Source organism: Danio rerio, chromosome 21 (assembly GCF_052040795.2).
Source record: "Danio rerio strain M-AB ecotype USA chromosome 21, GRCz13ab, whole genome shotgun sequence".
NCBI classification, from domain to species: Eukaryota; Metazoa; Chordata; class Actinopteri; order Cypriniformes; family Danionidae; genus Danio; species Danio rerio.
The window spans coordinates 5,665,557-5,680,095 of record NC_141041.1 but is presented as its reverse complement, the minus strand read 5'-3'; the positions used below and the strand labels follow the sequence as shown (position 1 = coordinate 5,680,095).

General features: G+C 35.3%; 2 protein-coding genes across 5 annotated transcripts in view; both read left to right on the top strand.

The window, feature by feature from the left end:
* The first annotated feature begins 3,000 nt into the window (after nt 1–3,000).
* haus1 (HAUS augmin-like complex, subunit 1) lies at nt 3,001–12,303 on the top strand. The gene is given in 9 exon segments (NM_001256249.1): nt 3,001–3,106; nt 5,064–5,238; nt 6,551–6,686; nt 6,976–7,110; nt 7,403–7,526; nt 8,690–8,755; nt 9,032–9,103; nt 11,231–11,278; nt 12,147–12,303. Coding segments are annotated over 9 exon segments (861 nt in total). The 5' UTR covers nt 3,001–3,061; the 3' UTR covers nt 12,207–12,303.
* A 60-nt stretch (nt 12,304–12,363) lies between these two features.
* ark2n (arkadia (rnf111) N-terminal like PKA signaling regulator 2n) overlaps nt 12,364–14,539 on the top strand; it is a 40,547-nt gene continuing 38,371 nt past the window's right edge. For 3 of the 4 annotated variants that reach the window (XM_087299437.1, XM_087299438.1, XM_087299436.1), the window contains exon 1: nt 12,364–12,554. The gene's annotated coding sequence lies outside the window, so the exon portion shown is untranslated. 4 annotated transcript variants of the gene reach the window in all.

Here is a 14,539-nt window from a genome sequence, read left to right as displayed (position 1 = left end):
ACGCGAGACTTTTATTTTGTTTTTGTTCATAACATTTAAGTCAAGGTTATAAGCATTAAACTGCTTTTATTGTTGTTGTTTATTTAAATCTATTAACATATACACATACGGGTGCTTCGGTTTAGTCCAAACACATGCGCTACAGGTGAATTGAATGAACTAAATTGTCTGTAATGTATGTGTGTAAAAGAGTGTGTATGGGTGTTTCCCTGAAATTGTTTGCGGCTGGAAGGGCATCCGCAGCGTAAAACATATGCTTGATATGTTGACGGTTCATTCTGCTGTGGCAAACCCTGTGTAATAAAGGGATTAAGCAGAAAAGAAAATGAATGAATGAAATTGGCCGAAGTGTATGTGTAAATGTAAAAGTGTATGGGTGTTTCCCAGTACTGGGTTGCAGCTGGAAGGACATCCACTGTGTAAAACATATGCTGGATGAGTTGGCGGTTCATTCCGCTGTGGTGGATAAAAGAACTAAGTCGAAGGAAAATGAATGAATAGGGTATATGCCGAGCTAGTGCTGTTCCCATGCTGATACACTTCCGGTGACCTGTTATTGTGAACTTTTTCTTATTTTATACGGTTCCTTATACAGCATCGATGTTGTAATGTCATTAAAATACATTCAGTTAAATAAACTTTAGCATTTATTTAGTTGCTCAAGCGTAAAACGAGACAAAAAGCCGTTCGCACGCGCCCATCAGAATCGGCAGGCTAACGCAGAAGCTCCATTGAATATACTGGGGTAAAATAAATGCTCATATAATAAAGGATATGGCGGGGGAAATGTAATATAATGCAGTGCTTCTTGTACAATCTGAGACCCACTTCAAATCGGATATCACTCAGCCAGTGGAGATCGCTGATTTTTAAAGAAAACAGACCTTAAACGCACCGGATTTTGCATTGCCATTCAATTCGCCGGAAGCGCTTGACCCAGGTTAATGGCAAATTAAAAGTCCTATTAGCATGCTTCGGCATATACCCCATGACATACAAGGACATCAACAGAAAAGAAGTGCAATCATAAAATGAAAGAGGGAAAAGTAATGTGACAATTTTCTTTAAGGAGGCTCTCTCAGTGGTCAAGAAGACAAATTCGTACCCAAAGTGTCTTTTAAAGTTTTATTCTTTCCAAAGAAGATCACACGAAGGTGACACGATCATACATCAACAACAGTTTTTTCAGAGAGTGAGACGCAGAAACAGAGTGCCTTCTCTCTTAGTTTGTAATACCCACAAGGTCATCAGTGACGTACAGGATGAATCACAGTTACATCAGCGCTCAACTTCATATTTGATCATCTACATTTCAGCCTTACATCCCATCCGAACATGTAGTTTGGTAAATCACCAGAGAGGGATCTGGATGCAGACCTGGTGCAGTGCAATCTGAGCTGCATCCAATGCTTTTTAATGGGCTCACCTAACCCCACCCCTAACCCTACCCGTCACAGTGACGTCACTATAGCTCCATTGAGTGCATTGTGTCTGACATTGCATCGCTGAGTGATGCAGTCTCAGCTTGCATCATAAAGGCTGCATCCAGACACTATTGAATCACCATGTACTTATCCAGATCTTGTCTGGTGATAGACAGATGTTAAAGTGGTCTAGCTTAAACAGTACATCCATGTAAGAATCAAAGAGCAGACCTTTATAACTAGAACAAATGAGTTTATAAAATGAATATAAGATAAATAAAATTAATTTCCACCACAGTAGTAAGACATGACTACTATTTGTAAATCAAAGAACATACAAACAAAAGAGTAACAGGCGATTTTATCCCAGGGGATTAGCTAAATAAAAAATAGGTCCACTTTATTTAGTGTGAAAATGTTTGTGTACTGAATGTACATTTTTCAATTTATTTAAAGGAGGGATTGTGTTTTACTCAGAGTGCCGTACATTTAAAACGTTATTCTGTTTTTAAGGCATGATGCTGTAAATTTCTGTTTACGAAGCAATATGACATATTGTACTTAATATTGCATTTACTGACATTATAGTGATTATAAGGTGCAAGTTTCATTCGTTCATTTTCTTATCGGCTTAGTTCCTAGTTTATGTGACTAATTGCTTTGCAGAATTTAGATTTTTTGTTTTAGAGAAATAGAATTAAAAATGTGCATGTTATTTAGTCATTCATTTTCTTTTCGTCATATTCCCTTTATTATTCCAGGGTCGCCACAGCGGAATGAACCGCCAACTTATCCAGAATATTTTTGTAAATGAGTGTGTATGGGTGGGTGATGCGGTGGCGCAGTAGGTAGTGCTGTCGCCTCACAGCAAGAAGGTCGCTGGTTCGAGCCTCGGCTGGGTCAGTTGGCATTTCTGTGTGGAGTTTGGATGTTCTCCCCATGTTCACGTGTTTTCTCCGAGTGTTTCATAGTACTGGGTTGCGAATATTGAATCGATTAAGAAATTCGTTATAATTTAATAAATGGCCATTTGAGTGAAATAATTGACTAACAAGCAGAATATTTGCTTTAAACTAGTGTTAAAAGAAAAGAGATTTGTTTTTGTTTACAATATTTTGGTTATTCCAAATAAAATATTTGTGAGGAGAGAAGTTGTGCTTGTATAACAGTGACCAGCCAAGAAGAAATTGCTTATGAAATTGAGATAATTTAGCTGGTATTTTCTCAACATTATAGTTACAGAATAATAAGAATTACTAGAAATTAAGCCCTCCAAATTTAGAAAATATGTAATTTGGAATAAAATTCCAGACTGAGGATGGATTTTTGAGAACATTTTTGCCCCATTTAATTTTGACAGTATTATTAAATGTACAAAAATGTAGCATATAAAGACCCCCATTCTCAAAGCTATTCATAACTACTGATTTTTTAATATAGCGAATAAAGCTTACCTTATTTGTCATTTGTTTTAAACAAGTGACTACGTAAAGTAAACTTTGTTCGCTGATTGGTCGGTTTTCTTTCGGCCAGCCAATGAGGAATGCGCTTTGAGAACCCGGAACAAGAAGAACAAATTTACTGGCGGGATCTTCAGTTGTTGCCTTCGGAAGTTTTTATGGTGTAAATTTGCGTACATGCAACACACGTTTACAGGAAACATGTGCGAGAAAAGCAAAATCGTGAGTTGATATCTTTGTGAATAATATAAACTAATGTAATCTGTTTAAAATGCACACAAAGAATGCTCAAACGTGTACATTCGTCCCGCTGTTCAATGTAAAGTTTATATGGACAAAGTGTATTTGGTATTTGTATTAGACTGGACGTATAAACTAATTCAATATATGTGCGTTTGATTTTGTACGTCTTAATGATCACATCCTTTTATAACTAATGTAAACAAAACATTAGCATGTATTTTGGATATGAAATTATTTGTATTGGAGTACATGAACTTAGTTCGCTAAATGAATACTTGGTGCCCTGTTAAATGTTGTTATATATACAGTTGTCGTCAAAAGTATGCCAAATTATGCTTCACAGACAAAGAAAAGACATTTGCACAGTATTTCATATATTATTTTTTCCTCAGAGGAAAGTCTTATGAGCAGTTCCAGCGTTATGGATGTGGCATTTGCAGTAAAAACTCAAAACATAAATCCACATAGAAAGTATATGTTTACTTTATATTGAAACATCTGCTTATATTTTCTAAAAATTCAAACCACAGAGTTATGAGATCAGAAAAACTATCAATCTGTAGACAGTTCATATATTTTAAATGAGGAAAATAAACATGTTACGGATGTGACTAAAACAGTATAAGAGTTTACAGTAGACAACATACTTTGTAGAAATTTTGTGAACTAAGCTGCTCAAGTCAAAACAAACCATGCTAATCAAAATGATAAGAGTTTGCTCTTTATAGAACAAAAATGATTGATTTCATTTTATTTAACAATTTTGCATTTATTAGGGAAAAGCTTGGTTATGGATGTGACAGATTTCCGTTATTGATGTGACAGATGTGAAATTGGCCCTTGTGTGACCTTGTCAAATTACATATAATAGTTTAAAAACTCTGACAGAGACATTTTTGAGTATTTTAAAGCACTGTAAAATACAAGCCTACACAATTCATGTAGAAATAGTTTCTATATTTCGGTAAAACCTAATTTGTTAATGGCAAGGTTGACATTTGCATGGCATTGCTCTTATTTCTTTTTGTTTGGCTGGAGTAAAAGTGTTTTTTAAGGTCAAAAAAACAATTTTAAGGTCAATATTGTTCATTTTAACATAATAACCTAGTTAAGCCTCTAACTTGCACTTTATTGTTTCAATACTTCATAATAAGTTTTTATTTATTTTATTATTATTTATTTATTTTTATGTGTTATGTTCTGTAGTTCAAACAAAACCCAATAAATATATATTTTGGAAAATAAATTGCACTTTAAGGTGAATACTAGTATCTTACAAAATGCCTAGTAAAATATTTTGTTCTGTCATCATGAAAAAGACATTAGTTATTAGAGATTAGTTATTAAAACTATTCTTTAGGCTTAGTCCCTTTATTCATCAGGGGTCGTCACAGCGGAATGAACCACCCACTTATCCAGCATATGTTTTACACAGCGGAAGCCCTTCCAGCTGCAACCCAGTACTGGGAAACACCTATAAACTCTCATTCACACTTATACGCTACGGCCAATTTAGTTCACCCAATTCACCTATAGCACATGACATGTGTTAGGACTGTGGGGGAAACCGGAGCACCCTGAGGAAACCCACACCAACACGGGGAGAACATGCAAACTCCACACAGAAATGCCAACTCCAAGCTGGGACTTGAGTCGACAGTGCTAACCACTGAGCCACAGTGTCACCGTTATTAAAACTATTATGTTTAAAATATGCTCTCTAAATCTCCCTGTTAACTAGCATTGGGGAATATTTTTTAAAAGAAATTAAATTTCACGAATAATGGGCTAATTAACATAATAACCTAACAAAATAAGGGCTAATAATGTTGACCATAACTGTATGTTATATGGGGTTAAATGTTGACATAAATAAATAACTAAATAAATAGCTACTCTTGATTCCCAAATTCCCCGGTATGCCTTATATTTGTAGGTGTCCCAGTGGCTGAGGAAGGTGTTCGGTCAGCAGACAGTGCCTGAGTTTGAGGTGAACACGCGGACAGTGGAGATCCTCTATGAGCTTGTGCAGAACAGCGAGACGAGATGCAGAGAAGCTGAGCTGCTCATCCAGGACCACGAGCAGAAAACGCAGGAGTACAGCAGTGATGGTGAGACTCCAATACAGGCACTTTGGATAAAAATACATAATTTGTTCAAAAACAACATTATTCATCTGTACATGTGCTTTAGAGGTTGTGGAATAAATTAAGAATCCCTGTTTTCATTATAGCTGGTTGACAGTGTTGGGTGTAATTAATTACAAAGTAACTAGTTACTGTAAGTAATTGACTTATCTAGTGAAAAACAGTAAAGTAGGGGGTTACTATTCATTTTACGGTTATTTAATTACAGTGTGAATAAAAAGAAATATAAACAGGATCACGAAACACCAAAACACATGTTTTGAGCTGTTGACAGTCGTATATGTGTCCCACACTGCTAAAAACACTATTAGGACACATATATTTCACTAAAAAGTAATAAATTGGTTGTTTTAGCATTATTTCGTGCAAATTCGTACTTCCGGTTTGACCACTTAAACTCTGCTGCTATTTTGGGATTTCTGTAAAAATTTGGTATCATTTTAAAGAAAACCCTTTGAATTTTCATAAAACACTATTGAAAGTGTTTAAAATAACTGTATATGTTGTCTGTGTTATAATAAACACCTAAAAAAAGAGGCGCTTTTTTTTTTTTTTTTTTTTTGATAAACTCAAATTTGAAAGTGTACCTTTTAGGTTCTGTGTGGTCTAGTGTGCTGTAATTAATTTTGGTGGTTCCTGCACATGTCTGTAATCATAGGAAAAAAGAAAAATGTCTCTACCATAATCTATGCAAAAGTTATTGTGTTTTCCAACTGATGAGAGGTGCTGTACAAGCCACAGCGACCGATCCTTGTTTTCATATTTCACTATTCTTTTGTTTTGATCAAACATAATTCACTGTGTTTGGACCATATCAGGCATATTAAAGAATTACTTATGCACATCATCTCAAAAACAGAGGAGAAATGGCCCTGAAGCACACAGCATAAGGTAAGAGATGACAGCTGTCTGTGCTATCTGGGGCTGAATACTACAGAAGTCAATGGTTTTCAACAGGTTTTCAGCATTTTTCAAAATATCCTCTTTTGTGTTAAATGGAAGAAAGGAACGCATAAATGTTTGAAACAAGTAAAGCCTAAGGTAAACAATAACAGAATGATCATTTTTGAGTGAACTATCCATTTAACTCAATTTAAAACTAGTTTAATTTTAATTGTTCACAAGTTGAGATTTATAGGGATTTTTAAGTAGTCATTAAACTACTTTTCAGACAAAGTAATAAGAAAAGTAACTTAAATCAAATTTTAATAATGTAATTAATTACTTTTTAGAAGTAACTTATCTAACAATTTACCTTAATTGTGGTCTATGGCAGGAGCTCATCTTCAAGAAGTGCTTCTCCAGGGAGTTGGTCTTCAGACTGGAGGACTTTCTAAACCCACAGTGGACCTGCTGTCATTGCTGGAGGGCACCGCTGAAGTGCTGAAACTCAGAGACACGTCACTTGGGAGGTAAACTAAAGAATAATGGATATATAGACACGTGAAAACATTATTTGGGGGCAGAATGCATTGTGTTGAGTGAATATCATTTACTCACCCTTCACTTGATCCAAACCTATTTGAGCTTCTTTTCGAACACAAGCTAAGATATTTCTAAGAAAGCTGAAAAACTTGACATTGAAACTGGTTGTTGTATGGATCTAATTTTACAAAATGACTTTTTAAATAGATGATTTAATCTAAATCTGATGCTTGCGTTTTGATCTTTGTGGCTGATTAAACCCTCTCGGCTCTCCAGCTACATGCCCGCACTCAATAAACTGACCAATGATGTACTGGAGGCTGAGAAAACGGACCGCAAGTTGCAGCGCGAACTTTCTGCTGTTAGGAAGAAAATGACGGCAGCAGTTGTTCTACGGAAGAAGCTTCAGGAGTAAGAAAACACACATTTATCTGTCTATCTGTCTATCTGTCTATCTATCTATCTATCTATCTATCTATCTATCTATCTATCTATCTATCTATCTATCTATCTATCTATCTATCTATCTATCTATCTATCTATCTATCTATCTATCTATCATCTGTCTGTCTGTCTGTCTGTCTGTCTGCCTATTCATCTAATTCATTTATTAATTTATTTTCAACTTTGTTAATTTATTAGTGACTCTAGAAACCTAAATGAACTTTTTTTTCTTTGTGTGTGTGTGAAATTTGATTTTTAGTGATCTGATAAAGGTCACACACATACAGCAGGTGGAAGCAGCTACGGCAGAGGAAAGGCTTCTTAACATGGACTTCATGAGGAACAAATCCAGAGATCTCGCATGCAGGAACAAGATTGCACAGGTTATCTTAGCTTTCTTTTAATAACACCTCTCTAATGGTGCATTTTCTAATAGTCTAAAAAGAAAACAAAAATGTGCTGTTAATTTAGTCACTAGCAAGCCATCCAATATCAGCCACATACTCTGAGACTTACTGACCCAAATGTCAGGATTTTGCCAAGTACGATGCAATTCTGGATTAACATTTATGTTGATCATAGAACATCATTTTTGTTTTAAAATGTAATGCATACCTGTTCCCAACACCTAAACCCAACCATAACATTAAATTGTTCACAAAAGTCAGAGGAGAATAATAGTTGGATAACAGTCATGTAGAAGTGCATAAACCTAACCGTATGCCTAAACTTAACATCAACGGTAAACGTATCCCTTTTATTCTGATTGGCTGATAGAAATGGTATTTCAGGATCAACACAGATGTTAATCCAGGAACATGTCCTACTTGGTGAAATTAGGCTGGCGTTACCCCCCCCCCCTCCATATTACTTGATGCAATTTGGGTAGTATCTGTGTTGTTTCTCAGTGCTATTCTTGTGCAATATATATTTAGTTTATTTTACCACCTCATTATTGTAGCATCCATAGCTCAGTGCAATACATACAGACGTAGACAATATTTGAAGAAAGAAAACGTCTTCAGTAGAACAATAAAAAGGATTTTAGCTGTAATTATTCTTTAGTGATTCATAAAAATGCAAGTTTAACAGTACTTTAAGAGTCATAACGCACATACAAGCAAAATTGAATACCGATAACTAGAAGTGTGGACCTACACTAGTCTCACGGTTCGGTTATGATTATCATGCCATCGATTCGGTTTAATTTGATATTTTCAGTGCTGCATCACGGTGCATTATCGATGCTTTACATACACAATTTACATATATGTGTGTATGTATATAGGTCAAAGGTCCACAGTGAGAGAAAGAGAAATGGAGTTAACTTTCATTTTCTCCACAGCAGGGAAATAGGGAGGCTGAAATTTCAGTGGGGATAGACTGTCCATCAAACATAGCTTTGAGTTTCTGTACAAAAAATGTGATTTTAATGGAAGTCAATGGGGTAAAAACAGCCACCAGCGTAAGGAAAGTTATATAACAATACACGAGTTAATATCTATGATGAAGCTTTTTGCAAACAGTATTTGTGTGTTTGTGACAGGAGAAGCTGGACTCGCGGCAGATGGAGGATTCTCTTACCCATCAGGCCATCCTCCAGTTATCAGAGGTAAATTGTTTGCCATATTCATGCTGAACCCATGTCCAAAAGGAAAACAATAATAATCCATGAGTGCAACTGTTTTAGTAATCCAGGCAAACTGTTTTATTAATAACATCACTGCATGTTTTGTGGATGTTTTAGTGCACACCTGCTGTAACGTAAAAACTAGTCTAATATGATGTAAAAAAATGTATCTTTAAATGCACTGAATACAAATGTGTCCTATAGACTGCTATAAACTATAACTGTGTTATTGTCTTTGATCTTTAACTTGATACTTAGAAAATTGCAGCGCTGAAAGAGGAAACACTACCATTGAAGAAGAAGCTGGAGCCGTTTAGTGACCTGAGCCCTGTGAGTACATTCATATAATGATTTTCAGGGGTCACCAATCTCGTTCCTGGAGGTCCGCTGCCCTGGTGGGTTTAGCTCCAACTTGCCCTAACACACCAGCCTGGGTGTTTCAAGTATACCTAGTAAGACCCTGATTAGCTTGTTTTAGGTGTGTTTGATTAGGGTTTGAGCTAAAATCTGCAGAACCTCCAGGAACAAGTTTGGTGATCCCTGCTCTAGGCAAATGGCCTTGTGTCTTTGTTTTTGATGTGTGGGGTAATAAATGTTGAAACATTATTCTAAATGTAAAAATTATATATATATATATATATATATATATATATATATATATATATATATATATATATATATATATATATATATATATATATATATATATATATTTATATATATATAGAGTTCAGATGCAAAAACATTTTCTCAGCTTCCTTTGTTTATGTTGAGATATTTAACTTTAAAGACCAGGAAAAGTATTCTTGATGTTACTGAACTTGCTAAAATGCTCATTTTAGAGGAAAATTTCAGACGGCGTTTAGAGGTTTTTGCATCTAAACTCTTTACATATATATATATATATATATATATATATATATATATATATATATATATATATATATATATATTAGGGGTGTAACGATTTATTGTTGTATGATTTATTGCGATGCTAAAATGTCACAATATGCATCGTGGCATTATGACGATTTGATTAGGATATGACGTCCGTTTACTCTTATTAGTTGAGCTGTTTGCACGTGAGCTACGTTCCACCTGCTGTCGCACGTGAGTTCAGATTGCAGCAGCAGTAATGTTAGCAGACCAAGATGAGTGGAGCTGAAATAGAGGATGGCTCATCCTCTCAAAATCAGACGTCTGGCAACATTTCGGTTGTACAGTCATTGCTTTAGACTCGTCCGCTTTTTGACACGCATACTGGGTCGAACATAGCCTAAGTTTTAAAGTCTTCACAGTGATTTACATACTTTGCACAGCGACATGGATACCTCCTAATGCTGTTAAAAGAGTCACATACTGTATTTATAAGGTACAATTCACCCTAAAATATCATTCTGTCTTCATATAATGATGTATTGGCGGCCGCAAAATCACACATGACGTGAGCTGTTACTACAGAGGGCGGACTATGATAGACTATTTTTTATGTATTTCTTTTGTTTCAACTTGTTAAACTGAACCTTCTTTAAGAAAATAAATTAAACAGGACTGTCTCTGGAAGAAATAAAACAATTTAAAAACTTCTTATAAAATATTATTGAAATTATTCAATTCAATTGAATTTAACAGTGAGAGCTTAATGCTTTGCTTGGTCACTTGCGTTTTTGTGTGTGCAATCCACATTTCCAGGTAATCAGCAGTTCTATAAGATAATCCTGAACTGATGTGTATCTGTCTGAGAGGTTTTTATGGATGGCTGTCTTCATGTTGGGCATGATGAGTGACAGGGTGGCCGTCTTTTCATTACACAGGACAGTCGTGGCTCTTTTCAGCAGTTTAGGCAGGTTTACTATTTCTTCGGCGTCGCTGATGTCGGCGCTATCAAGTGTATCATGTTGACGTGCATTTTTGTGTACCTCTGTACTCAAAAGAGTTCATGCTCGTCGTAATCATAACTCTAAAATGCGATATGATTGTTTAAATAATGTGCACACTTTCGGTTTCACTTCCACTGCTGTTCATACTTCCCATGTGGCTCCTGAACGATCACTCTGTTCCACAAACTGAATGCTGTTTACTACTTTATTACCTGTTAGTCAGTGCTCAGCATGTATGAGTACACCCCCCACAATTCTCTCATTTAAATGAATATTTTCTATAGGAAGCTTTACAATATTATAGTTGTGCATATACATTATTTTAGTTAGTACTGAAGCCAAATCTGGAGCTTATCCAACAAAATAACTTACAATAATGGTTAAAAAATTAGTAGCCCAATTTTATGTCAAGATATGTATATATATTTATATATTAGCACAGTACAGTTGCACAGTATTTAGAACACCATTACTGACTAAAATAAATACATTTGTGTCCAAATGCATCATTGCTTAATCTTTTAAAATTCAATTGTTAATTTACTCATTTCCATTACTGTTGTACTTTTTTCCCCAGAGTCCAGCTCTTGCACGGGTTAAAATTGAGGAGGCTAAAAGAGAACTGGTAATCTCTTCAATTTTTTGCTTTCACTTCACTTTTAATTTACAAGAATTGTACCATGTTTTATATAATAAATATTAAATAAATGCTCTCTCTCTCTCTCTCTCTCTCTCTCTCTCTCTCTCTCTATATATATATATATATATATATATATATATATATATATATATATATATAGATTATATATTTTTTATCCATATATATATATATATATATATATATATATATATATATATATATATATATATATATGGATAAAAAAATAATTTGTTTGTATATATTAATATTTTTAATGAATATATTTAATATAAAAGTGTCTATTAGTGTGCAGCGCAGTGGGTAGCGATGTTGCCTCGCAGCAAGAAGGTCGCTGGTTCGAGCCCCGGCTGGGTCAGTTGGCATTTCTGTGTGGAGTTTGTGTGTTGGCCTGGGTTTCCTCCAGGTGCTCCGGTTTCCCCCACAGTCCAAAGACATGCACTATAGGTGTATTTGAAAGGCTAAATTGTCCATAGTGTATGAGTGTGAATGGGTGTTTCCTAGTGATGGGTTGCAGCTGGAAAGCTGGAAAGGCATCCGCTGTGTAAAACTTAGGCTGGATAAGTTGGCGGTTCATTCTGCTGTGGCGACCCCAGATTAATAAAGGGACTAAGCCGAAAAGAAAATGAATGTATATTAGCATTATTTAGTTTTAAAAACATAATATAATTTTGTGTGTCCGTGCGTGGATGTGTGTGTATGTGTGTATGTATGTATGTATGTATGTGTGTATATATATATATATATATATATATATATATATATATTTTTTTTTTTTTTTTTTTTTTTTTTTTACAGTTCAATGACTATTTCTTAAATTGTGTTTTATTTTAAGGCTGCCCTGGATGCTCAGCTGGAGCAGAAGGTGGACTTTATGAACACTCTATCTAGATAACTTTAAATCTTTAATAAAAATGATAATAAATAATTGTTCGTGTTATTTAATGTGACTTCTAACATGTGCCTTTTGCAATAAACTCAATTCTTCTCCGAGTCACGTGGTGGCGCCTTTTGTTTTCCTCATCGCCGCCGCCGCAGCGGAAATGACGGTTAGACATTTGTTCCAGCGACGGCTAGTGGGGACATTTTAAATTAGCAAACTGCGCTAAAGCGGTCGGAAAGTCAAGAATACACCGCAGTTACCCCACTAAATTTCACCAAACTCCAGATTTTCCTCGCGAATATGGTGCTGCTCGCCTGAGATGCTCCAGAGGACACACACATGAGGACAGATTTGCTCCAGGTAAGCTGTTGTCGTCGGTTAGTGAGCGCGCTCGGCACTGCGCCCTTCCATTTTGAGCCTGTACTGCAGTTTAGACCCAAACCTGTCCCGGTTTCACGCGTTTAAACGTGATTATATCCATGTAGACGTGCTGTATTCACTCAATACGAGAATAAAGAGCACTCGAGCAACTTGCAGACTGAAGGGGTTTCAGCAACTGTGTGTCGCAGGATGAGTGTGTGCTGCAGAGTCTTTATTCAGACGATGCAACATTTGTTTACGTTTGTTTACGTTATTTAACTTTAGTGTTGTAAGCGCGCTCCATTTGATTTAGAGTTGCACTGCACGCGTGCACGCGCTGCTTTATAAATTGACTGGATTTTAAGAATACGCTTGCATTTTTGCTGATTGCAAATCAGACTTTGTAATGTTTCTGATCTATAATCTCCATTAAATGCGTTATTAATTGCTGTTCGCTGTTTGCACGCATTGCGATATGATTAGAGCGCGCGCGCGATACCGGTCTGAAGCGCGTTCGTGTTGCGCGCGGTTCGTGTTTCAGTGACCGCGCGAACAACTAGCAGTCAGTTAACGTTTTTAATGCTGTAGAAATTCATATTAAAATACAACTGATGGTCACCAGAAAGCGTTAATGGTGTTACAATTGCTGTCTTAATGAATCTGAGATGATCTTCAGATCTTATAGGAAGCTTCCAGTGTGTTTATTGTAAACTCATTTTGATAGCTGATATCTGAGATCATATTGCTACAGCTTTTGTTATAATTGAAGAGTTTGCCTCTGAAATGTGTCTCTAAAATGAGCATGTTTCTCAGATACCTGTGTTTGTTCAGTTATTTCACTTAAAGCACAATTTGAAGAGCATATTAGTTGCCGTTAATATGAATTTACTGAGTTTACACACAGGAGCATGGAGAATGTTTATTTCAGAGGAACATTTCAGTGGGCATTTAGAGGTTTTAGCATCTGAACTCTTCAGTTAATGTTCTATACTAATAAAAGTGCTTTCTGGCAATAAGATGTAATGTTAATATATGGCTTTCACCAATAAGAATGTCATTTTTCCTGCCAGGTGTATATACACAAATACATTAATTCACATTTTGAAGTTTATCATCGAGTTACTGAATAAATAAGCCATAATTACTGGCTTATATGTCTGCAAATATCCCTTTAATTCTCCTTTTGATAGCTGATCTGAGATCATATTGGTACAGTTTTTGTTATAGTTAAAGAGTTAGCCATCTGAAATGTTCCTCTGAGCTTTTTTCTCAGCCTCTTATATTTGTTACGTTATTTCTCTTAAAAGACAACGTGAAGAAGAGCATACTTGTTGCCAATAAAGTAAATTTAATAAACCTGCACACAGGAGAAGCCTGAGAAAATGCTAATTTTAGAAGAAACTGATGTGGCATTTAGAGGTTTTAGCATCTGAACTCTTCAGTTAATGTTCTATACTAATAAAAGTACTTTCTGGCAATAAGATATAATGTTAATATATGGTTTTCACTAATAAGAATGTCATATTTTCTGCCAGGCATGTATACACAAATGTAATAAATAAGCCATCATTACCATCTTATGCATTTGCAAATGTCACTTTAATCCTCCTTTTGAGAGCTGATCTGAGATCATATTGCAACAGTTTTTGTTATAATTTAAGTTGCCGTCTGAAATGTGTCTCTAAAATGAGTTTTTTTCTCAGACTCCTATGTTTGTTCAGTTATTTCTCTTAAAAGACAACTATAAGAAGAGCATATTTCTTGCTATTAAAGTGAATTTACTGAGCTTACACACAGGAGCCTGAGAAGGATGCTAGTTTTAGAGGAAAATTTCAGATGGCATTTAGAGGATTTAGCATCTGAACTCTTTAGTTAATGCTCTAAACTAATAAAAGTACTTTCTGTAAATAAGATGTAATGTTAATATATGGCTTTTTTATTAATAAAAATAGTGTGTTTCTTGCCCGCTGTATATACACAAATAT